Source organism: Bidens hawaiensis, unplaced genomic scaffold (assembly GCF_021521415.1).
Source record: "Bidens hawaiensis isolate Kalapana, Puna unplaced genomic scaffold, B.hawaiensis_p1.1 tig00011343_1, whole genome shotgun sequence".
Classification (NCBI taxonomy): Eukaryota; Viridiplantae; Streptophyta; class Magnoliopsida; order Asterales; family Asteraceae; genus Bidens; species Bidens hawaiensis.
The window spans coordinates 384,408-411,661 of record NW_027491883.1 but is presented as its reverse complement, the minus strand read 5'-3'; the positions used below and the strand labels follow the sequence as shown (position 1 = coordinate 411,661).

General features: G+C 36.0%; 1 protein-coding gene and 2 pseudogenes across 3 annotated transcripts; 2 read left to right on the top strand and 1 right to left on the bottom strand.

Annotated features, from left to right (window-relative positions):
• The first annotated feature begins 2,609 nt into the window (after window positions 1-2,609).
• Window positions 2,610-3,845, top strand: LOC143537768 (CBS domain-containing protein CBSX3, mitochondrial-like; annotated as a pseudogene). Its single transcript, XR_013136126.1, has 4 exons — window positions 2,610-3,233; window positions 3,314-3,395; window positions 3,477-3,559; window positions 3,636-3,845. The product of XR_013136126.1 is annotated as a CBS domain-containing protein CBSX3, mitochondrial-like (transcript).
• Window positions 3,846-7,148, bottom strand: LOC143537767 (U-box domain-containing protein 5-like; annotated as a pseudogene). The gene is made up of 5 exons (XR_013136125.1): window positions 7,092-7,148; window positions 5,978-6,163; window positions 5,801-5,908; window positions 4,899-5,699; window positions 3,846-4,816 (listed from the first exon to the last, which is right to left on the bottom strand). The product of XR_013136125.1 is annotated as a U-box domain-containing protein 5-like (transcript).
• Window positions 7,149-20,929: 13,781 nt separating this feature from the next.
• Window positions 20,930-26,051, top strand: LOC143537766 (bifunctional aspartokinase/homoserine dehydrogenase, chloroplastic-like). The gene is made up of 19 exons (XM_077031464.1): window positions 20,930-20,979; window positions 21,164-21,345; window positions 21,418-21,488; window positions 22,118-22,492; window positions 22,595-22,683; window positions 22,751-23,054; window positions 23,124-23,176; window positions 23,261-23,475; window positions 23,566-23,653; window positions 23,731-23,844; window positions 23,925-24,023; window positions 24,115-24,309; window positions 24,378-24,460; window positions 24,531-24,756; window positions 24,837-24,982; window positions 25,068-25,203; window positions 25,267-25,350; window positions 25,447-25,539; window positions 25,622-26,051. The coding sequence occupies exons 2-19, from the start codon at window positions 21,203-21,205 to the stop codon at window positions 25,868-25,870; spliced, it is 2,763 nt and encodes a 920-aa protein (XP_076887579.1). The 5' UTR covers window positions 20,930-20,979; window positions 21,164-21,202; the 3' UTR covers window positions 25,871-26,051.
• The last annotated feature ends 1,203 nt before the right edge of the window (window positions 26,052-27,254 follow it).

Here is a 27,254-nt window from a genome sequence, read left to right as displayed (position 1 = left end):
ATGGATTTGACATATTTATTTTGGCTAAAACAAAAGGGAATGATGTGACAGTGAGTTAGTTGGCATAGTATTGCAAATGATGGTATATCCAAAGCTCATGATTATTGCTTCAAGTTGAATCAACAAGCATTATTGGACAATAATGAATCTTAACTTGCGTGTCTTTTTTAATTCCTTGGTTTTTTTGTTTTTTTATTAAATCTAATTCCTTGGCTTTATGATGGGATTTTAGCATTTAGAGTGTGTAAAATTAATATCATAATATTATTGTAACTCAATATCTATTTTAGTTATTGTCATCACAATGGTCTTGGTCTCTATTCGCCTGGTTGGGTCCTGAACAGGCTTTTAAGTTTTAAGAAATATAGGAAGTACAACACTTGTTGGGTTGTGAATAGGCTTTCGCGTTTTAAGAAGTATACATATTACGACACTTGGAATAGTTAATATGCGGTATGATGTTATTTGCCTGTTGTTGGTCTGTCTCGACATTATCTGTTGAGGACGTTTGTCGTCATAGTAAGTTGAGGTTAATTGAAAGTTCATGTGGAAAATAGAAAAATCTTATATCTTTCATCAGTCTTGTTATATAGATCAATTGAAAGTTCAAAGTGTTCAAATCGACTTAACAATAATCATGGTCGACTTAACTAGCTTATTTAGATGTTATCCCTATTTGGGTCAGACTATGATCTTTGCTATCCGATATGTCAACGGAGACTTCACAAAATCAATGAGGGAACATTTAAACAATATACATAAATAAAGTAGGCCAAATTACCAGTTTTTTTCATGATGTTAAAAAAATAGAGTGTTTGTGAGAGAGTAATGATTCAAGACTGTATTGTTTGAAAGTGATTTCAGATGCATCATTGTTGTTCATTTTATATATATATATAAGACCATAAAATTTTAGGTGGATCCTTAAAAAAAACCATACATTTGATGAATGATAAAACCATCATCATCTTTATTCACTTGTCACTCTTTACATATATTCAAAGAACCTCAATCTCATAATTTGTGCCACACTTCTGCGAATCATCTTCTTCGAATTCACATGCACTTGGCTCCATGAAAACCTCTCCCATTACCGGATCATAAACAACTTTCTCCGGTGCAGTAACATTCACTTCCGCCCGTTGCATATCAACCGACTCCATGTTCTTCTTCATCATTAAACCCTCAATATTTGTTACATCACCGTAAAACACCAAATGAACACCTGGACTCCCTTCAGTAACAGAACTGTTGAACATCATTGAGTTATTGACACCTTGAATATTACTATTAACAATTGCCTTTGGTAATGCTGCTTCCTTATGTTTTTCATTATCTTTTTGTGAGCTGGCATTGGCATTGTCATCAGTAGTGTGGTTATTGCCTCTTTTGAGTTCATGCAAGTCTAGTTGCATTAATGCGCCTGTGTTGTTACCCGCGAGTGTGATGGCATGTGCTGGAGTTTCATCTGCAGATTCTTTTTTTGTTGTTTTGTGAATGAAGCTGGAGATGTCGGATTTGATCGCAGTAGTTGATTTTGTTTTTTCGAGATTTTGAGTTGATGTTTTTATTTGTGAAAGTTTATTTTTGGGAGGTGATGGTGGTGAGGATGGTGGTTTAGAGATTGATTGAGATGGTGATCCGGGCAGGGTGCGGGTTGGAGATTGTTTTGCTGGTGGTGGAGATGCTGGAGCTGCGGTTTTAATGGCCGGGATGGTTTCGGTGGTGGTGGTTTGAGTTTCTTTGGTGGGCAGAGTTGCAACAGGTTCGGTGATGGTTGGTATGGTTTCGGTGGCGGTTTGAGTTTCTTTGGTTGGTGGAGCTGCAACAGGTTCAGAAACTGGAGATTGTTTTGCTGGAGCTGCGGTTTCGATGGTGGTTTGAGTTTCTTTGGCGGGAGGAGCTGCAACAGGTTCGGTGGTTTTAGGAACTGGAGATTTGGGTGATGATGAGTTCGGTGAAGCAGATGGTGGTGGTGGAGTTTGGGGAGATTTAGGCTGGGATTGAGTTTGTGTAGGTTGACCAAATGGTGGCGATGGAGGTGGGGTTGTTGGATTTGCAATTACACTAGTTTGTATGGTTTCAGTTTCTTTGGGGGGCTGAGCTGCAACAAATTCGGTAGTTTTAGCAGTTGGAGATTTGGGTGATGATGACGACGACAACGACGAGGACGACGACGATGATGATGAGGGTGATGGGGGCGTTTGTGGCTGGTTTTTGGCACTGCAGTCTCAGTGGTGGCTTGAGTTTCTTTTGCGGGCTGAGTCGGAACAGGTGCAGTAGTTTTAGCAGTTGGAGATTTGGGTACTGATGACTTAGTTGAAATAGACGGCTGCGATCATCTCGGCGAAAAAGGCTGCGTTGTAGCTGCAGTTGGTGATGGTGTCGTCGGTGGTGGTGCGGGGGCTTTCCCTGCAGGTCGGAATGGTGGCTTTTGAGCAGATGTCGACGCAGCAGAGGTTTGTGTGGTGGTCCGTGGTGGTTGGGTAGGCGACATACGGGCGGGAGGTAGTGACGGTTGTTGGAACCAAGGTAAGCGAAAACGGAAGCCTAAACCTGAAGACTTTTTTTCAGCCATTGTTCCAAATTATCGGTTTTATGAGATCATAACATTAAGATAAGAAAGTTGCTATAAATACAACTTCGATTCATTGGAAACACGCGATTCATGTGAATAAAAACATGAAACTTTACCCGTGTTGTAGGCAACTTTATGATGCTGGTTTACCTTGTCTGCCAAGTCTAGCATCACCTTTTAACCCTCAAATGTACAAATCTTAATGACCAAAGTATAAGTCATAATATAGAATGCAATATTCTAGTTGGCCAGTTTTTGAAGCAACCAACTTGTGAAACAAAAGCTTGAAAATCCTTTTCTTTGACTTGTTTGCTAATTCAAGAAAAGAACACTGAAACATTAGTTTCCGGTTTTCATTCATATATTTAACCATAACACGAACCCAATTCCAAAGCACAAAGTTCATCATTTTGCACTCAAGATGCAAGTTATCGCACGTGTTATAAAATCTTGTTGGGAGACATTTCGTGTACCGGTTGTGCAGCAACTGCAAACGTATACAGAAAATGCATCGGTTATAGAATCTCCACTAATGCATCTAAAGGGTTTGGAAAATACAACGGTTGCTGAAGTTTTAATGAAAAAAGAAGATGAAAAAGACGGACCGTGGCTCTGGTGCAAGAGTGATGACACTGTCTATGATGCTGCAAAGCAAGTATGTTGTCAGTTGTTACCATATTAATTATTTTTCATTTAATTTGAGAATATTTACTTTAAGTTGTCGTGTATATGCAGATGGCTCGAAACAATATTGGTTCTTTAGTTGTTCTAAAGCCCGGAGATGAACAAATGATTGCGGGAATCGTCACTGAAAGAGGTTATTTCATATTTTTATTTATTTTAATATGAGATAATAATATTAGTCATAAAGTTATATGCGATTGACCGTAATATCCAGATTGCTTGCAGAAGGTAATTGCTAAGGATAAGTCATATAAATACACAAAAGTCATGGATATCAAGCAATGCGACTAATGTCAGGTATAATATAGTTAATAGTTACTCGTGGTGTGGTTTTGATACGTTTACTGATTAAACCGAGTTGTTTTGATCACAGAAAACCAGATACGACATGTACCGGTCATAGATGGAAGGATAGTAGGAATGATTTCTATGGTTGATGTTGTTCGGGCAGTTGTGGATCAACAAAGAGGTGAAATGAATAAATTAAACGACTTCATCAAAGGCGACTATTATTAGTTTATTTAGTAATTTTTAATAATTCCACTTCTTGTTTGTACTTTTTCTTGTGACAGAATAATAATAATAATAATAAGTTTATTTTTCACATCCGAAAACATGGCTGTGAAATCCGATTCTTGTTTGTAAATTTAATCCGTTAAACTCGATATGTTTTATACATGCCAAAGGACTGGTATCTGGTATCTGAGTATCAGCCAAAATATAACAATGCAAGAACAGTACATTAAAAGCAAATATTACATATGTAATTAGTTACATAAATCACAGTTAACGAATGCAAACTTCAAGAAAGAAGAAAGCTACCGTGCGGATTTCTTAAACTTCGATTTAATCCAACTGAAAAATCCCGACTTCTTGGAACGTGTTTTAACGTTACCATTTGCGCTTTGCGAGGTGTCCCAAAGGCTGCTGCATACTTGAGAACTGTCATCAGGGACATTATTCAACAACTCGAGTAACTCACTCGCCAATAACCGACCTTTGGAACTCCCATTTCCAGATATTATTTCCAAATTTTTAAAAATTCCGTCTTGCGTCAAGATTCCATGCAGGTCTTCACGTTGGCAATATAACGACAACAGAATCTCAACCGCGTCTTCTTGTTCTTCGTCTTTACACAACTCAAGCAGCTCGCCGATGGAGACGATGCAGCTGTTTTCAAACTGCGCTGCAGCCTCTTCAATCGCGCATAGATTTTTAAAAACTTTGATACAATAACCAGACAGTAACAGATCGTCCAAAAACGGAACCAAATCTTGAATGAATCCTAAATATATCATGTGGTGTCCTAGATCCATGTGAGCTGAAAGGTTACACAACACTCTGAGAGCCACAATCACATTATGTTGTTTGCTCTTTTGGTTTTTTATTAGTTTCAATATAGTCAACAGAATGCCAGACGTCACGATTTCGGTAGTGTAAAGATGGTGGGAAGATAACAGTTCTAGTATTTGTAACACTTCTTCGGTTATATCCGAGTCTAGAAACAAAGACAGGTCCCTCATTACATCTTTCGGTAAAGGCGGCCTGTCAGATCTGCATCAAAAGTATGCATTAATGTATTATTGTTATTCGCGTACATAAACATATTTTATACATATCTAACAATAACAAGTACCTGGATTCTTTCAAGAACATCAAAAGCAACTCGGCTCCGTGCCTTCTAGCCACCGCATCACCTAACCGATCCGCCTCTTTCAAGAACTTGAAAACAGGTTTAACATAGCTTGTAGATATGAACATATGAGAATCTTGATCATCTTGCAACTGTGTCTTCACATCTTCAACCGCCTTACGCCTTGATGGCCACGGAAGCACAGAAAGATTTCCAAGTATAAACAAATTCGGCCCGTTATCCATAACCGGATCAGACGTAAACTCCCTAGATCTTTCTTGAATCTCATCAAACCCGTCTTCCGTTCCAGCGTCAGTTGATATGATTGAAACACTGTCTACTTGCAGATTCAAGTCACCTAAAGAACTGTTGAAGCTAGGAACCGAGCTAGACGAGAAAACACTCAAGTGTCGGGTTTTGAACCGCATTGGTATTTCAAGTGAATCGAAAACATCGTCACCGTCGTCACCGCCTTCGAGTCCTTCGGTTTCTTGTGGTCTAGTTGAACTCCCATATTTTTTCAAAAGGTACAATAAATAATTCAAGATTTTCTTTTTCACCGGATCGGTATCATTGATCTTGCTAAGCACCTTTCTTATGGAACGTTTCTCGATCACGAGAGCTAACGGGGATATAATGTGTAACCTTGAAGCTGCAAATTTTAAAGCTTTTAGTTCCTCAGTTTTAGTAACTTTTGATGCTTTTATGTCTTGATGGAGTAAAGCTAGTAACACTCCCTGCTTCATCTTCTGATGCATCCAAAGCAAAAGCTACACTATTTATATAATCAACAATCTGGGATATCTGCAAGAATCAAAAATATATAATTATATAATTATATAATTATACAAACATAAATTAACACATATTTATATTAATAAGAGCATGATCAACATTTAACAAACCTGCGCAGCCAACGTTGGTTCGACCATGTTTTGAAGTTGGCTCAAACTCAACTCTAACGAATAACGAATCCTTTCACACCTCACGATGATTTTCTCACCGCTAATCGCCTGCAAAAATGATAAATTAAATCTAGAATCATATAGACATGGGAAAAGAAACAGAGGTGGAAAATGTACCAAGTAAAGCTTGCTGGATTCGGAACAATGGCGAAGAAGCAATTTGCATTTTTCCATGCCTTTGTGTAATGAGCATAGCACTTGTAAGCCTGATTTGCATCGCGGTCGAGCTGACTCGAGTGCTGTAAATATTTTTGTGATTTTTTCCATGATTTTTTTAAGTTCTGAACATGCCAAATGATGAACCTGTGATAATTAAACTTACTTTTAAGCTTATTAAACATGTTGAAAGAATTTAAACGAAGAAGAGCGATATGGTGAATAATATTGTCTAGTGTATTAAATAACTGAAAACCAGATTGCTATAAATAAAGAAAAATGAGAAATCACTATGTTAATGACTATGTTAATATTCAAACAAATCATATAATAATAGCAAATTAGCTATAATAGATAACAATTGAACTAACAAGTTTCATAACTGAAAAAATACTTCTATGAATTATATATAACTGAAAACTGAAAAATCATAAAAAAGGAATAAACGATACATTATTATATTTATATATAACATTTTACAAGTTGGTGCCACAAAGCTCCCATTGGGTCACTTTGCGGCACCGAATTGGTGCTATTTTTTTGTTTTTTTCTTTTTGTTTTTTTTTAGTTTCGGTCTGTAATTAACGTAACGGAAACTGAGCGAATGCCAATTTTGTTTTTGTTCGTTTTGTATAATTTTGTTTTAGTTATGGTACCGTAACGAACATGTTTTAAATCGACCAAATTCGAGCCATTGGTCAACCCCAATTTTTATAATTTTTTTTGTCTTAGTTCCAGTACAATAACACACGTAACCAAAACCGGCCAAACTCGTGTCAACTTACCGCATTAACGCCTGGGTTTTACCATTGCTCGGGTTTTATCGACCTGCCCGGTGCAACGAGCAGGGAAAAACACTAGTTACTAATAATAACCTATGTTAATATTTAAACATATCAAACAAATAGTAACAAACAAAACAAGTCAAACACTAATAGCTATAATATAATAGATAATAACTGAACTAACAAGTTTCATTACTGAAAAACCATAAAAAAGAATAATGATAAATCACTAAGAAATAATAACTATGTTAACGTTAAAACAAATTAATGAAATATGATGGAATGCTTACTTTCCACCTAGTAGTGGTATATGCATGTTCATGTTCCACAAGAGTAACACTCTCCATTAATTATTCACCACTATATATATATATATATATATATAGCTTCTCTTCTTGTTCTTGCAATACAATTACGACTGTTTCGTGATCGGCTAGGTGACGTGTTCGTCGGAGAAGATAAATGGAGCAGAGATCATGATGGGTGTGGAACCGAAATCCACAATAGAATATTATTGTGAGAATAAGTTTGAATAATATGTGATATGGGTTTTAGTTAAGGAAGGTGCATGGTGGGTCAACGGGACGACTCCAAAGTCTTCTTGTTTAGCAGCAAATTAAAAAAGTATAAAACAAACTGACGACGGCATGAATGACGTCATCAGTAGTAGTGACTGACTTAGTGAGTGGAGCCATAGTTCGACTGCTACGTACGTACCACCACTGGTCCATGTGTGAATAGTAATACAAGAATGATTGACTCGACCACGTGGATGTACGTTTTGTTTTGTGAAAGAAAGTTTGACCCATTCTTTCGGCTTTGTGTGTCTTCGGAGTTTGATTCTCTTAGATATTTTTTTTGTGTGTGATAAGAATTGGGAGAGTATCAATGGCGAAGGATAGTTGGGGCCAAGGGTGGCCTCGGCTCCTTGCGTTTTTCGCGCTGTAGTGTAAATTCATTTGTTTTCGTACAACATTTTTTATACTTAGTGTAAAAATTTACTCATTTCTAACAAAAAATTTGATCCCGGCCCCCTCCGTTTACGGATTTTTAATATGTAGTTTTGTTCGGCCCCCTCGACATCTTCGTCCAAGCTTCGCTACTGGTGAGTATATAGGGCGACGGGAGCGACAATTTTGAGGAACATCCCCCCCCCCCACCCCCGGCCGGGGATAATAGGGATTGTTATCTGTTGCCTGCGAAGGTTTGAGAAAAAAGTATTATTTTATTCTTGTGTGTATCTAAATCTTAAATATATATAAACGGAACATTTAAAAGTTCTCTGGTTGCTTTATACATTCTCTCAAGCCATCAGATTGATTTATTTGTAAATGGAAGTTTCTCATGCACTTGACCTGAATTCACGGGTTTGGGTTTAACCAAACCAAGATAGTCTTTAAATGGGTTATAACATTTTATTATATTACGAAGTAAAAATTAATCTCATCATATGATATGAAAATCCAATAAAATAGTAATATACTAAAAATTAATATCTATTTTTTTAAAAAACATATTATTTATAATTAAAAAACAATTTTATAGTAAAAAAATAAATAGGTCATTGATCTCACCAAACCCAAATATCTTTAAACTGAGTTATAAAATTTCATTTATTTGTGAAACCCCTTCATTATCAAACCTTCACTATATTATTAACTTTCTTACAATAAATAAAATTAAAATCCAAAAAATTTAGATATTACAAATGAATAATGTAAAACAAGCTTCGTAATACATGGGATAAAATCTAGTGAGTGCGTGCGTGTATGTGTGTGTGTATGAGGCTACAACACCATTAAACTCCTAAAACAAAAATCTACCCTTTGTTGCCTGTGTGTCAATTGGTGCAAGTCGTCTCATTTTGTAGTCTCTCCTGCTACACGTAGCCTAATGATATTATTAAATATTAGTATTTGGCTTTAGAGAGTGGAGACTTGACTGGTTGACTTTTAAGTTCATCCACTTACATGAGAGTGCATGGGACGTTAATATCACCATTTTTGGGTAGCTAAATACCTCTAAATTGTCTACCGTGTGTGTCATCTTTTCAAGCTAAAACAAATCGAGTTAGAGCGTAATAATATACAAGTCATAAATCAATAAGTCATCGAAGCAAGCAAAACGTAAAAACCATTAAAGTTATGTCATAATTACAAATTTTTTTCTCCTTTTCACAACTTTTAAAATATAACCGTTTTATAGAATTTTAACTTCTTGTGATGTGTTTGTTTCTATCAAGAATCAACATTTCATCGTGTGTGTTTTTTTTTCAAAACCGAGTTGTTACTGTAAAAAGCCGCGAGATAAATACTAGCGTATAAATCCTCAAAACCGAACCTTACAAATTTCAAGACCTTTGGGTTTACCCACTAATTATATACATCACTAAGTTTGAAATTTTGTGTCCGTTTTAACTTTTTAATACAAAATTCCTTGTATTAAAGTTTATGTGAATAAAAGAATCATAAAGTATCACAAAAATAAAAAGGAATCTTGACAAACAATGTAAAGTTAAGTGAAAAAAATGCAACATTAAACATAAACAAACAAAATAAAATACTAAATAAATAAATAAAGCACGTTTGTCTTTAGAGGGCAAAGGTCGAATTACTTTATTAACACGTTGGTTGGCGAACAATATATAATTAATTATTTCGTTAGATTAAAAAAAAATTCTACAAAATTTTGTAATTTCAATAGTCTTTAGAATAATTTAATCTTCTTTTTTAAATTACATTAGTAAATCCAAATCCTAAGTTAACCAGACTTCCTTTAAAACTTAAAAATAACAATATGGTATATTGGTAAAGATAGCATAGGGTCGCAATATGTTGTAGGTTTAAGGTATTATGCAGGAATGCAAGATCAAGGAGTTGCACACTTCGCAACGCTTGTTGATAAGGAAGGTCGTAATCATCTTGAAAAGAAAAATGTACATACATGAGAAAATGAAAGAAAATAATAGCACGGTAAGCTTTTATCTGCGATTTATAAAGAAAACAAAATTGTGTTATCATTTTTCTTGAGAGAATAAAAGAAGAGATGCTTTACTTTTAAGGACTCTCAAAACATTAGATAATTGAGAAGTCCATGAAACTTAAACTAAACAATCACCTAACTAAATATATATATTTTTTCTCTATATGTTATTTTTGTATAACTCGATCCACGATTTCGCAACTTATTTTTCAAACAATTAGTCAATCAAACTGCTTCATAATCATTACTATGTACGTATGATATACTATTTAAAATTTATCCAAAATCGTAACAAAAATGCTTGGCAATTAGAGGTGCACAAACTGGGTATATTCATGAACTGGTTTCGGGTATTGTCAACAAAACTTACAAAAGTCAAAACCGGGTTGGGTAGGAACCGGTTTCGGGTATAGTCTGGTATTTGATCGGGTTTTCACCGGGTAAAGGTGGACTTGGTTCCAGCAGTTCCAGCTCGGGTACGGTTTCAGGGAGAAACCCAGGTTTTCACCAGGTAAAGGTGGACCCGGTTCCAACAGGTAATACTAGGTCTTACCCGTAGGTTAGGTACTGGTAGGAACCGGTTCCAGGTCAGGTCCGGGACCGGGTATTTTGTGCACCTCTCTATTGGCAATGTTCAAAGTTGGTGACTAGTCAAATGGCGTTGGGCCCCAAGAAGTCACGGCAGTTCTTTTTCTTCGTTGTTTCTTTCTCTAGAGGATATGATATGATATAATAGTGTCAAGTCCACAAACGTTCCTTTCAAAATAACGGGTCCATGATAAGTTAATTGGTGGTCATCTCATCTCATCACTTATAGGAGTTATAGCAACAAGTTTTAAAATCGTCTCTTAAGGATATTTTTTCTTTCAAAAACTTTAATTAACCAGCGATAATTATTTAGTTTTTTTCTTCATTTTTTGAATGGCTTTTGTTTGTTTGTCACGAAAAAAATTTGACATCTCACAAGTCTTATACAACACTTTGATACCACTAGATAAAAGTCTTTTAATGAAAAATTAGTTAATTAATTTGTTATATATCTTGCCATTATACTTTCATTTTGCCACATAATGTAACGTATAATACCGACATACTTACATTTTTTGAATGGCTTATGTTTTAGTGTATATAGCCGATATTAAAACTTTTCACAAGAAAAATTGGAAAAAGAACTTTGAAGAAACACTAATCGACCCCTGGCAGATTACGGATAATCTGGGGGTTAAATAGATGTTTCCCATGAGGGGTTAGATCCGGCAAAGATGGTTCTTCTGATAACCTGCAAAACAGACACTGTGAGCTCGTCACTGAGAAGGGGGGGTACCTCCTTGTGACCACCCTCCGGCGTGAGAATCAGACTAGATTGCTCTTGAATATAAGTGTATATTAAGAGAATGACTAGAGCAGATATCAGGTAATATATCAAGATATGAGATATGAGATAAGATATATGATGATCATACCATTCCAAGGTGTTGGAGTATTTATAGCCGAAGTTAGGTTTCCAAGAAGGTACAGCTGGCTGAATAGTGTTCCTGTTCTGCCAACTGTGGGCTACGCACATGCCATGCTGGTAGTTGGTGGGTAGGCAGCGGCTGATAGTGACCAGGCCGGCTGTGTACTATTCCTGTTCCACCAACTGCAGGCTATGCACGTCCTCCGACAGGTTGGTGAGTAGACAGCGGCTAATAGTGACATACAGTACAAGAGCGTGCTGCTCGTCATACTGTTGTCGGTGAGCTGTCGTATCTTTGGTCAGATCTTTTGTCCATACCTCGTCAGGTACAGTACAACAGATCCTCCCGTATCGTACGGACTGGCTCATTTGGGCGGGAGTATTCCCGGCTTTGCTCATTCCTTCTTCAGGTGACATTACTGAATTATTATGAGAGTTAAATGCCTTGTGCGTGTAGCCTTGCTGCGCGGGTAGCCTTCCCTGATGGCTTGTATCCGCAGCTGCGGGAACAGGCGGAGTACTTCACCATTGGGAGGCTTTTCCTGCGGGACCAGCTTGCGTACTGCGCGTAAGGACGTCACGTCTCTGAGCATGGTGGGTCCTGCGGATCCAGTTGGTCTCTGCGCAGACGTCCCTTAAGTCTTGCGGGTTCAATCGCGCAGACGTCCGTTAAGGAGTCTTGCGGGTTCAACTGCGCAGACGTCCCTTTTCAAGGTGAGTCTTGCGGGTCCAACTGGGCTCTGCTGGGACCTACCTCTTCAAACTTATTATTGGATTCCTTTGTCACCGAATATGAGTGTCATCGAAGACAAATTTAATCGCATTTTTGACATGTATAACATAAAACATGCTAACACCTTGTGTGCTAAGTGTCTTTTGGTGCTACTAAACAACTTTCTTGTATATATACGTGTCTATAGACATACATATACTATAGGTTTATTCAGAAATACATTCTTTTCTAAAACAGTGACGATATGTCATAAACATAAACTAGCAAGATGCTAGACATAGAACAAAATACAACGAATGAGAACAAAAATGTTACAATGTATAGAAATTGGTCGGAGAATAACATCCGTCCGACTGAGTAAAATTACAAATCTTTCCTCTATTATTAATTTAGTTAAACGACATGAGTATAATGTCATCCGCCATTTCCATGAACTAACGAGCATTCTTCTTAAACCGCCTTTCATTCATAAGCTTTCCAAATATGTCATAGACTCTATAGATCTAAACATCGTCTTTAGCTTTTTTTCATTTCTTCAACCCGAGGAAGTTTCAAGCAAATTTATAATATTGAAATTGTTTCTAGGAGGCAAGATAAATATAACACATCACGAGCATTACAACTACAAATCTTAGCTGAGAAGTCGCACACGCAAAATATATAGATCAATTCTGCACCCTACATGTTGCAAAAAGGACATGAGGTAGTTGACAAATTTACACATTTAACCGGCATATTTGAAGACAGAGCGGTTCTACATGATTTAACAAAAAAAAACACATTTTTTTCTAAAACTTATTTATTTTTTAAAAACCCCCTCACATATTCTTCTTCTTCTTTTTTTTTGAACGGCAAATTAGGATCACTCACGGACCACTGGAGTATCATCGTGTCACCAGCAGAACCACGCGATCATATCCATTTCCACTAGGCAATAATGCCTAACCACCAATTCAGGAGGAAACCCAATAAATCTTGAGAAAACCCCCTTGTGGGATTCGAACCCAGGACCTAGGGGTGGCAATGTTGACCCAAACCCTTTCAAATGAGTCAATTTGAGTTGTTTTAAAAGTTAAATGAGTTGATTTGGGTAAAAGGTTTTAACTAAATGGGTCAAAATGAGTCATTTGAAATTCCATCCTTTTATTTTCGGGTCAAAATGGGTCGACAAGTTCAAAGAAATGGGTCGATGTGGGTTAGTGTTACAAGGAAATGTGACAGGTTTCGGATCGGAACGGGTTTTCGTACAAGACAGGTTTCGGCACGAAACGGGTTTCAGATTGGAATGGGTTCGGTTCTGGTTTCAAGCCAACACGAGTTTTCACCCGTGACGTGTTGGGTTTTGGTTTCTTTTGTTTCTTTCTAGTCGATTCCGGACTCGTTTTTTTTCGTTTTTCAATTATGTTTTTGTTCGGTTTGAATTCTTTTAGTTTCGTTTTGATTGATTTTTTTGATTTCGATTGATGTGGTCCGGTTTTGGCTTTTTGTTTCTTTGTTTCATTTTCGTCGATTCTTTCGGTTTCAGTTCGATTTTAGGTGGGTTTTTTTTTATGAAACGAGGACAACGTAGGAAACATTTTAGTGTTTTTACTTTTTTTTTGTTTATGATTTATATTTTGAGTTATAATTTTTTTATTATTATTTTTGAATATTTTTTTGAGGGTTTTTATCTTAATAGAAAACCTCTCAAAAAAATAATAACTTAAAATATAAATAAAAAACGAAAAATCTAAAAAAACCAAAATGTTTCCGCCATTATTCTCGTTCATAAAAAAAAAAACTCAAAACCCGGTTCGACTCTAACCTATTCTGACCCAAACCAAAACAACCTTTTTTTTAATTGACTCATTCTGACCCAAACTCGTTTTGACCCATGACTCATTTCAACCCATGACTCGTTCGACCCAACCCAACCCATTTGCCACCTCTACCAGGACCATATGGTTCCTAAGCCTTATCCCACCACCAAGATGTCACTAGGCTATAAAACCATGGACCTCACGTATTATTCTATATATTTGCCTTTATTATACTTACAAATATTAATTTACTTATTTATTGTTATAAACTCACATTGATTGATAGAGCTTTTACTTTGTGTTTCTATAAATAGAGAAGACGTTTTTCTTCTTTAAAACATCTCTATTTTAGAGAATGAGATGTAAGGAAAAATAGATGATTTTGTTCTTTTGTATTTAATAAAGAGCGGATTTGATGAGTACCAATCCTCATGTAAGAGCACCTATGTTGAAGTCTACTCATGTTTACGATTAATGAGCATGATCAGCATGGGGTACCCCAATGGTTTGAAACCAAGTATAGGACATGATTTTATACTTCATATGATACTGGAACCACAATTATCCTCCCATACTCAGTCTACTACCATTCCCATGTAGTGCGGTCATATAACCACATTTATATATATATATATATATATATATATATATATATATATATATATATATATATTTGGGAGAACTATGCATCACTCTTTTGTGTGATGTGCATTCAAATTTGTACCATATTGTATTTGTTTTATCTTTATTTTTTTAGTTTTTACCCCTACACTTTTTTATAGTTTACAAATATACGTCACAAAATAACTTTTAGTTTTAGCCGTAAACATTTTTCCACCTTCAACTTGGTCTCTTATACTTTTCATCTTGTATATTTTTTCTGTTTCATGTTTGCGTCTAAATTTAATGAGTTAACACGTTGCAACGCATGTGTCTAGTTCAACTTCTTTTTTTTAATGTATTTTCTCCGTTTAACGGCCCCGTCGCAACGCATAGATGCTAAGTTAACTTAGTTACCTTTTTCCTATATTTTATGTTTCGGTCTAATTTTTGTGTGTTAACACGACCCAATGATCATGTGTGGTTCAACGTTTTTACGCCTACTTTTTGTTCGGTTTCTTAATAATTAACGTTAATTACTGGCTACGAGAGAGAGGATGGCGAACAAAGGCGATGGTGGTGATAACTTCATGCTTTCGAGTGAAGTGGATATGTAAATACATGGTTTACACCCCCTCTGCAGGGCAGTAGGTGTTAATACTAGTTTTATATTAAAGTTAAAACCAAAGGAACAAGTGTTTATACAATTTACAATTCTTTGTTAAAATTTAATTTTACATTTAGTATCAGGCCCTCGCGTTGTGGTGGAGGCGTAATACCATGAAGAAAGTAACCATGACACGTTTTATTCAACCCGTGTGTTAATGGAGGCGTTGGATCGTGCTCTGCGGCAGGATTGTTAAACTGAACGAAAAGTAAACGTAAAAATGTTCAACCACGATCGACCGTTGTGCAGTAGCGAAGCTTGGGCTTAGTTACGGGGGTGACTAAAGTCATAGACTCAAAAAATTTTGGGTCGGCGATTCGGTTCGTGTCGGTGATTCGGGTCGGGGTCGTATCAAACAATATGACATCTATATATCTGAATTTTTTTTCATTTATTCAAACGATTGTTCTTAAAATAAAAAAAAATTAAATTTTTAACCATCAAAGACCTAAAATATTCATGATAATGTGAAAAGAAGGGTGAGCAGGGATAAACAAATTCGGTATTGGACCAGCAGTCCGGTACCGGTACCGAAATTGGTACTGATTTGGTACCGTCGGTACCGAATAGGTACCAAAGTTTTGTGTTTCGGTACCGGTATTTTCCAAATTTTTCCTTCAATGCCAGTACCGAACAGAATAATTTGATATTGGTATTGTACCAAAATTTGTGATTTTTGGGATCAGTAGGTACCCGATACCGGTACGGTACTGAAGAAACACGAAATCCCCCTTTTGTCTAATTGCGTAGCCTAAGGGTGATGATTAAGTATTTCCCACGATTGGTTGGATATCTCCTTGGCGCAAACGAGTAGCACACCTACAAAACAAAACACTGTAAGCTCATTACGAGGGAATTGGGAAGATTCTCTCGTAACCACTATCCAGCGTGAGAATCAATATTGGTATATAATACTTTTAGAGATAGTAATGAGTAAAAGTCCAGATCCTTTACCATTTAGAGGTGATTGGGTATTTATAGTCGTTGAAGGAGAGATAGAGAGAAAAAGAGAATGTAGCCACATGTTCTGTCAGGCTATCCACCAATGATATTCCTTGGGCGTGTGCCAAGGGTAGTTGGTGGGCATGATGATCATTTGTTGTTAACATGTCGTACTATGTAGTACCTTTGACTATGTGTTGTCCACCCTTTATTGGTTGGGCGTATTTTACGATGAACATTCTTCCTTTTTGCACCATGCTTATGAAGATCTTAGACGCTTCCATTCCCCAGGTGTCAGGGAATGTCTGGCGCATAGAGGTGTTATATACTGTGTCGTAGTCTTTGCATTGCGCATGGCCGGATACCCGACGAAAGTATTTTATATTGTGGGTAGGTTTAGTACCTTACCTCTACAGGTACGGCTCATCCCTAAGATTGAATATCTAGTAGAAGAATTGCAAAGACCTAAAATATTTATAAAAACAAATCTTTTACTTTTCGACTACTATTTTGTAAATTTTGTTTATAAATACTGTGAGGGTTTATAAAAGTACCAAACAATGGGGTATTATATTTAAAAAAATCAGTGGTGACCGCTAGCATTTTGGAAAAATACATTTGGAATGACCGCACTTAATACCTATAAAAATTTTCGGGATAAATCGCGAAATTTATCCTACTAATGGAAAAAGGGCAGTGACCGGGGGCCACCCCGGGTCTCGAAAGAGCTGCGCCCCTGCCATTGTAACGTGTTAACACGTAAAAAATAGACTTAAACGTAAAACATGGAAAAAAAGTAACTAAGTTGACTTAGGACCGAAACATTATAAACAAGGAAAAATAGACGTAAAAATGTTGAACTATACACACACACTACAATACGTTAACTCGTAAACTTTATACCGAAACATTAAATGAAAATGTGGTAAAGGAGAAAAATGTTGGGTCATAAAGTTGAAAGTGGAAAAATGTTGAAGTTAAAAATAAATAAATACTTTGTGACAAACTTGCGAAAGATGAAAAGAATAAAGTAGAACTGATAAGTACAGGGTTATAAGTAATTTTTTTGAAGAAATCTCATACACAATGTAAAGACTTAAATACACACACAAGTTGATTATAGTTGTTTTTTTCCGAATGACAAACGAATAAGCTTGGCTATTTAGGGTAACACAATCGCAAAACGCGACCTCATATGTTAGCATTCGCCGACGGCGATGGGTAATTCCAACCCACCATCTCCTGTTTAGTGGAAATCAACTGCTTAAAAGTCCACTACAATAGCACCGGTTGTAATCAAATTCAAACTTAAAACCATACCATGTTTGACTTAAATCTTTACCTTTCCTTCAATTTATTGAGCTAAAGGCCGTTGAGTGAAATAATTAACAAGTTTTATTTTAGACACAATAAATCTTTTTTTAGAATATCATGCTCTTAAATGCATTAAAAAAACCTGGGTAAAAGCGACATCAGGGTATTAATGTCTTGTTTATTTTAAGACATGCTGGTTATGCGTTGGTCCCCGCACTCACTATACATGCAACAAAATCATTAAATAATTATATATATAAATTAATTTGAAAGTTCAGCTACACTCACATTTGCTACTGTTTTAGTGCTACAGTTTTTAATGTACAGGTTATAACCCTTATATGCATCAAGATGTTGACACGTTTGTGATACGTGTTATTTGCTGATATCCATTGTTTCTGTAACCCATCTAGATCTTATCTTTACTTTTTGTCAACCACTTTCTCTCTCTCTAAACATCAACCTCTCTGGTCCACCTTTTCTGGCAACTGTTGCCGTTTCCTTGCCGGCGGTGGAGGCGAGTCCATGGTTGTCGACTATATTGTTGACGACTACGGATCTATGGTTGTTTATCTAGAGAGAGAAAGAGGGACGAAGGGTGAGTTTTAGAGAGGGAAACAAAGAGACGGGAGTTGCCCCACCGTTGCCGGCGGCTCCGGCTGTCTGTGGTAGCGGCGGATTGTGCGACGTCTATTGCTTTCTCTGCACTCCTTCTCCGGTGACTCCACGGCTGCCGTGGATGACTAGTAGCGACGGTGGATCTGAGAATATATCGGGTTCTAGAGAGATGCTTAAACCCTTTTCTATGACCCGATGATGATGACAGTCCGGCCGTTGCCGGCGGCTTTGGCCGTCTATGGTGGCGGCTGCCATGGGTGTATGTTGATGAATTTTTTTTTTTGGAACATGCAACTTTTATATTTCATAGAAACATCCAAACGATTTTCCACGGCATCCGGAGCTAAGAAACCAAAAGTGTCAAAGGCGATGGAGATAAACACGTGTTGATTCTCCAAACAATCTCGTGTTTAGCAACCTTGCCCGATTATAAGTTTTTTAAGTTTTGGTATGTTGGCTATGATGATATTTTTGAACATATCTGAGCCTCCTTAGCCATAATAACTCGGTGATGACGAACCTAAGTTCGTCGGAGAGGTGATGGATTTCGTAAGAAATAATATGTTTTCTGTTGATTTTATATAATTTATTGATCATTGAGCGTATTGTGTTGATTATGAAAACAAATAAATATATTTGCTACTGTTGCAAACACCCGAGCATAGTTAACAACGACATGATGATGACAATCAGACTGGGTGTTGTACAGTCGTTACCGGCGACTTTGGTCGTCTATAGTGTCAGCTGCCATGTGTGTATGCAGATGATTATAAGTTTTTTAAGTTTTGGTATGTTGGCTATGATGATATTTTTGAACATATCTGAGCCTCCTTTACCATAATAACTCGGTGATGACGAACCTAGGTTTGTCAGAGAGGTGATGAATTTCGTAAGAAATAATATTTTTTCTGCTGATTTTATATAATTTAGTTATCATCGAGCGTACTGTGTTGATTGTGAAAACAAATAAATATATTTGCTATCGTTACAATAGTTAACGACGAGATCCATACGCGCCCTCGCCGCAGCGCGCGAGGGGCAAACCGCTAGTTTAAATTATTCTGAAGTGACATTCATATAAAATTATAAAGTTATTAACAAAATAAAACAATATTCTAGCATGTGAAATTCAAATAGGGAAATAAAATAATGTATTACTCCAAATATAAAATTATAAAGTTATTAACACAATAAAAAATATTCTTAGCATGTGAAATTTAAATAGGGAAATATTATAAATGTATTACTCCAAATTTGTAACAATGGGAGATGCCAAGTTGAATCCTAGTAGATGTCACATTCATATTTGTAATTATAGTTTTAAACTGAACCTAATATACAATACTTAAATTTTTATTATAAATTTAGATACAATAACTATTATGTAAACACACATTTAGTAAATATAAATAAAAATTATATAAATAACAATCATGTTTATTCAACATGATAAGTGAAGCTTTAGAATCGAGCTCAGACTCACTTAAACTCGACTCCATCAAGACTTATAATTGAGTCAACGAAAGCTGCTAAACCGATTGTGTTCGCATTTTGGCAAGTCGAACATGACGCGAACTCGATAATCGTGGTACACACATGAATTCAAACGCAATAAGTGTATTCATGAGTTGACATGAATCCAAACGTGGCGGGTGTATTCACGAGTTTACATGTTAATACTTAAAACTTAACTTTACATATTACTTTTGTTTTTTAAAAGCCATGATATTTTTTAAATTTGCTAAAAGATTACTATAATAGTTTATTTAAAACTTAACTTTACATATTACTTTTGTTTTTTAAAAGCCATGATATTTTTTAAATTTGCTAAAAGATTACTATAATAGTTTATGTGATCATGTAAAGCACATAACGAAAAAAATAATAATAAATAAAAATAAACGTGTTTAAGGGGTCACTACATGAACCCGTTTGATTAACACGAACACACCTCTAAAACTAACCAAGCCCGTTTAAATTTAACTCAAATTCATAATTCATTTCAGACATTAGTCACATCAAAATACCAATACCACACACTGAAGTCGATCGCGAGTAGCTTTCAATTTACATGACCCTCTTTAGTTTTTACTAGGGCCGTCCAAACTGCTCGTCGCTCGAACTCGCTCGCCGCTCACTCGGAAATTGCTCGAAAAATGCTCGCTCGTTTTTTCGCTCGATTGAAAACGAGCCGCTTTGCTCGGTTCGATTTGTAAACAAGCCAAGCAACGAGCAAAGGCCTGCTCGATTCGGTTCGGCTCGAATATTTTTAATTTGTTTTATATATAATTATATATGAAAAAATATATAAATATATAGACAAAACACATAAATATAAGCTTACAATTACTTTTACCCAATTAAAATTTTCTTATTCCGTCAACTTTATTGTTTTATTTGTTCGATTCAAATTTTTAGAATACTAGAAGTTTGTTTACATTATCATTATATCTCACTTCAAACTTATTTTCAATAAAAATTTACAATATATTACACGTTTGTCTAAAAACTACTAATTTATTTATAAAATATATTATTTACAATCTTCAAATTTGTTTATTATTGAAAAATTTAAAGTGAAAAAAAATAATGATCAAAATCGCTCGATGGCCGATCGAAAAATGCTCGATTCGATTCGGTTTTCGCTCGGTTCGAATTTCAACCGTTCGGTTCAGTTGAAAACGAGCCAAACAACGTACAAGCCTTCGCTCGGCTCGTAAACGGCCCTAGCTTTTACATCCTTATCATAGTGTGTGACAAACTAACAATCATGGACACCCTCCTTGTTTTCTTGATAATAATAATAAACTAGTGGTGTGGGATTCAAGTTAGCCGAAAACAAAATCTGCCCTATGGGTAATTTACATTTATATCCCTACTATTATTATTTATTATTGCCACAAAACACTGTATGATTGGTGGTTGGTAGTAGTAGTAGTACACCAGCATCCGCATCACTCACCACACCACACCACACCACACCACACCAGTAGGGTTTACTAATTAGTAATTACTAATTACTAATTACTACAAACAGCCACTCACTCGCCGTCTTCTTCCGGCAGCTGTAAGTGCATTCGACTCATCCGTTACCACCTCTTAAACCTTAATCTAATAATAATAATAATAATAATAATAATAATAATAATAATAATCACGTGCGTCATTATCACTAAACCAGTATCAATTACTAATAGTCTATGTATTATATGATGATTGTTATTATAAATCAATTTATTGTTAATTAACAGGTTACTGGAATCAGTTGTGAGTGTAGGTGAGATATAATAATGGCATTATCAACTCCTGTTTCGACTTCGTATGTGCCGAGAGTCTATTCGCAATTAGCAGCTCATGATGCAGCCTTAGAGACTAAGTCTAGGGTTTGCTTATCGAGTGCTTCGTCTCACCTGCAAAGAGCTTTGACTTACAAGTAATATGCATATTAATATTAAGTTACTTTTGAATTAATGTTTAATTGTTATGCGTGTAATTTGCAAAACAGAGCAGGTTTGCCTTCTCATTTGGAGAAAAGAGAGTCATGTAATTTCATAGTTTCGGCTTCGGTTACGACAGGTTTAGATTTAACTCCTTTTTTAGGGATGTTATATTTGGACACCGTTATACGACTCGTATAGGTATATAAGGGGCAAATAGACATTGCGTGCATGACAATGGTACGAAAATGTCAAACCTTCAGTTAGTGTTGTGAAATTTCGGACTAGGCGCTGATTAATCACTAATCGCTACCGTCTTGTTGCCGATTAATTCCCGTTTGTCCAAAGTCAGTCAAAATTGAGAATTTTTTTACATAAAATTTGGGAATATATATGTATATTTGAAAATTTACATATAAATTCCAATCCGATTAATCCCGACTAATCCTTATTAATTGCTAGTCCCTACCCCACTACCTGACTAGCGCCTAGTGATTTTTACGACACTGCTTGCAGTTTGACATGTCTATTTGGCTCGTATAGGCTATGACATCTTATATAGTACGAGAGGCATATAGTTCATCACTTAAGAACTATATGCCTCATATACATGCTATAAGTCTTGTTTAGATTTTCGTCAACGTCTCATCTCTTGTATAGATGCCAGACGGTGTCTGGATATAACGTCCCGGTGTCTGTATATCTCATGCCTTTCTTATCGTTGAGTACAATTATTGAATATTCTGTTTGACTTTATCAATTTGTCAGATGTTTTAACAGCTGAAGTGCCAGTGAAGTCTCCGATAGTGAAGGGTGACACATGGTCAATCCATAAATTTGGTGGCACATGTGTAGGAACTGCACAAAGAATTCAAAATGTTGCTAATATTGTTGTGGAGGACAGTTCCGAGAGAAAGCTGGTTGTTGTTTCCGCAATGTCAAAAGTTACGGATATGATGTATGATCTTATTGAGAAAGCGCAGTCACGAGATGATTCGTATGAGTTGGCTCTCGATGCTGTGTTTGAGAAACATAAGTTGACTGCTGTTAATCTACTTGATGGGGATGAACTTGCTAGCTTCTTGTCGACTCTCACTCGTGATGTCAATAACCTAAAAGCAATGCTGCGTGCAATATATATAGGTTTTTATCTCTTCTGATTTTCGTTTTCTACTGCTCATGCTTTTGCTATGCTTGAACAACAACAATAATAAATAATAATAATAATAATGTCTTCATGTTCAGCCGGACATGGCACAGAATCTTTTTCAGCTTTTGTTGCGGGACATGGAGAGTTATGGTCAGCTCAAATATTATCAGCTGTCCTCAGAAAGGTGATTATTTTGATACTGAATATGCTTTAAATATGATTAGTTTTTAAAAACTCTTTTTTAATTACAGGGTGGGATAGATTGTACCTGGATGGATACAAGGGAAGTCTTGATTGTGACACCTGCTGGTTCTAATCAAGTCGATCCTGATTATGAGGAATCAGAGCATAGACTTGACAATTGGCTCTTGAAAAATCCTTCTAAGGTAGTTGTCGCTACCGGTTTTATAGCTAGCACCCCTCAAAACATACCCACAACTTTAAAAAGGGACGGAAGCGACTTTTCTGCTGCTATCATGGGAGCTTTGTTCCGGGCCCGCCAGGTGACTATTTGGACAGATGTTGATGGTGTGTATAGTGCAGATCCTAGAAAAGGTTAGTTTTGTCATTTAGGATATGTATTTTAAGCATAACTAGCTTTCTAAAGAACAAAATGTTTTGCAGTTAGCGAGGCAGTTGTACTGAATACTTTATCTTATCAAGAGGCATGGGAAATGGTAAGCTCATTCATCTCTTTCTGCTTGAAGACTTTTGACTTTTGAGTTCTGTGTATGTAACTAATTTGGAAGTGCTTAATGCAGTCATATTTTGGGGCAAACGTTTTACATCCTCGAACTATCATTCCAGTAATGCAGTATGACATTCCCATTGTTATAAGAAATATCTTCAACCTCTCTGCACCCGGAACAAAAATTTGCAGGGCACCTATTATTGAAGTTGAAGACAAAGAGAAATTGATAGCTTATGTAAAAGGCTTTGCAACCATAGACAACTTGGCCCTTGTGAATGTTGAGGGGTGCGTTTTTCTTGCATTTTGTTCCATCTTCATGCCACCTTATTGTGTGTTTTTTTCTTTGTAATTTGTATTTATGTAATACTTTTGCAGAACTGGAATGGCTGGTGTTCCGGGTACAGCAAGTGCCATTTTTGGTGCTGTTAAAGATGTTGGAGCTAATGTCATAATGATTTCTCAGGTGTGTGATATGTCTTTCTACTATCTTTAAACTCATGTAATAGTTGAGTTGGTATGTTAAGTGTGGTTTAATTACAGGCTAGCAGTGAACATTCCGTGTGCTTTGCTGTGCCCGAGAAGGAAGTGCAAGCGGTTGCAAAGGCATTAGGGGCTAGATTTCGTCAAGCTTTGAGTGCTGGACGTCTTTCTCAGGTTTGACTCAAATCCAAAATGCTTAGCTATTTACAATGTGGGGGCCCACATACATAACATTTTTATTTGTTTCCTTCAAGGTTGCAATAATTCCAAATTGTAGCATTCTTGCAGCAGCTGGCCAGAAAATGGCTAGCACTCCAGGTGTTAGTGCTACACTATTTAATGCACTTGCGCAGGTCAGTTGCGTACAACTTGATTTTCATACATATAATATTGTCTGCTAGCTATAATATTCTATTATCAACTCATCTTAAACATTGCATGTAGGCTAATATTAACGTTCGAGCTATAGCACAAGGCTGCTCAGAGTACAACATCACAGTTGTTGTCAAAAGGGAAGATTGTGTAAGAGCCCTAAGAGCAGTCCATTCAAGATTCTATTTATCTAAAACATCAATAGCAGTGGGCATAATCGGGCCTGGGCTAATTGGTGCCACTCTGCTCAATCAGCTTAGAGATCAGGTATATTCACATTTCATGTTTTATTAAACCTATTTGCTGCTTAATTAGCTTTCTTCCATCTGTTGCAGGCTGCAGTTCTAAAAGAAAAGTCTAAAACTGATTTACGTGTTATGGGGATCATTGGATCAAAGAAAATGCTGCTGAGTGACACGTAAGTCTAAAAGAAAACACTGTAATGTCAAATATACCCTTTGATAGTGTTTTGTTTTAATGTGTTTTAGGGGAATTGATCTTTCTAAATGGAAAGAACTTCAAAACGAGAAGGGCGAAAAAGCCGATCTGGAAAAGTTTGTTCATCATGTCCATGAAAATCATTTTATTCCCAATACAGTATTAGTAGACTGCACATCAAGCACTGAAGTTGCAGATCACTATCATGACTGGTTACACACAGGAATTCATGTAATAACCCCGAATAAGAAAGCAAATTCTGGACCTCTTGATAAGGTAATACATTCGATTTAATCTGGTTACACATTATTTGTGAATTGTTTCTAGTTCTTGATGGAGGCTTATATTTGATGTAGTATTTGAAGCTGCGAGCTCTTCAAAGGCAATCATTCACTCATTACTTTTATGAAGCTACTGTTGGAGCTGGTTTACCAATCATGCATACTTTAAGAGATCTTCTTCAAACAGGGGATAAGATTATAAAAATTGAAGGAATATTCAGGTTAATTAAACAACCATGTTACACATTTGTTAAAAGTCAAATCCAGCACAACTTGATAACATTAGTTAGTTTTGTGTCTTTGCAGTGGGACATTGAGTTATATATTCAACAGTTTTGTAGACACACGATCGTTCAGTGAAGTAGTGAATGAGGCAAAAGCAGCCGGTTATACCGAACCAGACCCTAGGGATGATCTTGCTGGTACCGATGTAGCCAGAAAGGTATTTCTAAATGGAAATATAAAAATGTGTAAAGCGGTGTTATCATTTTGAACAATATTGCAGGTGATAATTCTTGCTAGAGAATGTGGTTTACACCTCGAACTTTCAGATATACCTGTTCAAAGCCTTGTGCCAGATCCATTAAAGGTTAGCATTATGATCATCTTTATACTTGCAATTCATAATATACATCTGTCATTGCATATTTTTCTAGTTCAAAAATAACCTTTTGTTGAATTTCAGGAAACTGCATCAGTGGAAGATTTCATGCAGCAGCTACCATCTTTTGACTCGGATATAGCTACCAAAAGAAAAGCTGCAGAGGAAGCCGGAGAAGTGAGCAACTTTTATTAAATCTTTTCTGATCTTAATTTGCTCATTAAGTTTTAATGTAATCTAATATTTGTTTGTTTTTCAGGTTTTAAGATATGTTGGAGTTGTGGATGTTAAGAACCACAAGGGAGTTGTGGAGTTGCAAAGATACAAAAAGCAACACCCGTTTGCTCAACTGTCCGGTTCTGATAATATCATTGCTTTTACGACAGAAAGGTACAATAAACAACCTCTTATCGTTCGTGGTCCGGGAGCCGGAGCAGAAGTTACAGCTGGCGGTGTTTTCAGTGACCTATTACGGCTTGCCTCAAATCTTGGAGCCCCTTCGTGCTAATAATAATGTTTGTTTGTAATAATTGTGGTCCTTATTCCTGTATAATAAGCGAACCCGGGTATTGTTGATCCATGGGTTCAATGATAATAAGCAATCTTGGGTTTTAGTTTAGCTAACTTCTAAAGAGGTTAGGACCAATAAACCATTGTTGCAATGGTATTCTTCTCCTGTTTCATGCTTGCTCTCATAATGATTCGTTCAATTTCATTAGTTATGTGTTCACTACACTTAGAAATTAAAATTAACTCTACAATCTTCATAATATTTGTTTTGTTGGGATGATTGTCTCTTTATTTCTAGATTTAGTCTATTTTTGTTTAGTTGATTATCTCTTGTTTGTTTTTGGTTGTTTATGTTAATTATTCTTCTGTTAGAGCTAAAATATTTTAAGAAAATCATATTCTTAATCCGACCCAAATTTAGCCTATTTATAATTTATTATAAACACACATTCCACCATTATATTATTTTTTTTGCGTCGCATTTTAGTTTTAACAATTTTGCCATCATTTGTAGGGCATCATGAGAAATTTGGGCCCTAGGCAAGTAGACACCTCTAAAAATGGGTTTAATTGTTTATATTTGAAGTAGAATTAAAATACTTTTATTGAATGGAATTACAATACGTCAAAGAAATTAAAGCAGTATATGTATTAAAATACAAGGAAATGCAATGTTATGACTAAATTAAACGAATTACAAGAAATTAAAATAAAGTGATAAAAGGGCCGATGATTCGTGTTAAACATGGGTCCTTTAAATCAAATTGCGGGTCTCTCAAGAGAATCCGTTTGTTTTTCAAGATACCATTTACGGCTGAAGCTGTGTCGAAGAGTTACTCAAGCAAAGCCCACCTTAGAGCCATTTAACTTTAGAGCCCATTGAAAACAAATTACAGTTAAGAGTAAGACTATAAGTACATTGAAAAAAAGGATTTTTTATCTATACAAAATTATAAATCATTTGGAAATGACATGTTAAGATTTTTTTATAATTGTAGGAGTTTTACAATCTTTTATACATATTGTCCAATACTTAATGCATTTTATTTAAGTAATTATAGCTTTTTAAATGAGTAAAATGATCTTTTACTCATTAACCGATTACATTCGGTTCATTATATTCAATCCATATTTAATGACATAATTTTATTAAAATCTTTTTTATTATGCATGATATAATAGTGAGCTTGCTCCGGTTGGATTAGATGCAACACCAATTATGCCGTCGTATAACGCAGGTAATTATGTGTTTGGCGTGGTTAAGAAAATAAACTGGTTTCTTATTTATTGCTGTCATGTAAATTTTAAAAAACACTTTGGGCACAAATCAAACAATGGTGTAGTTTGGAGTTACATTCAACGGAGTCAGTGAGGACGTGAGG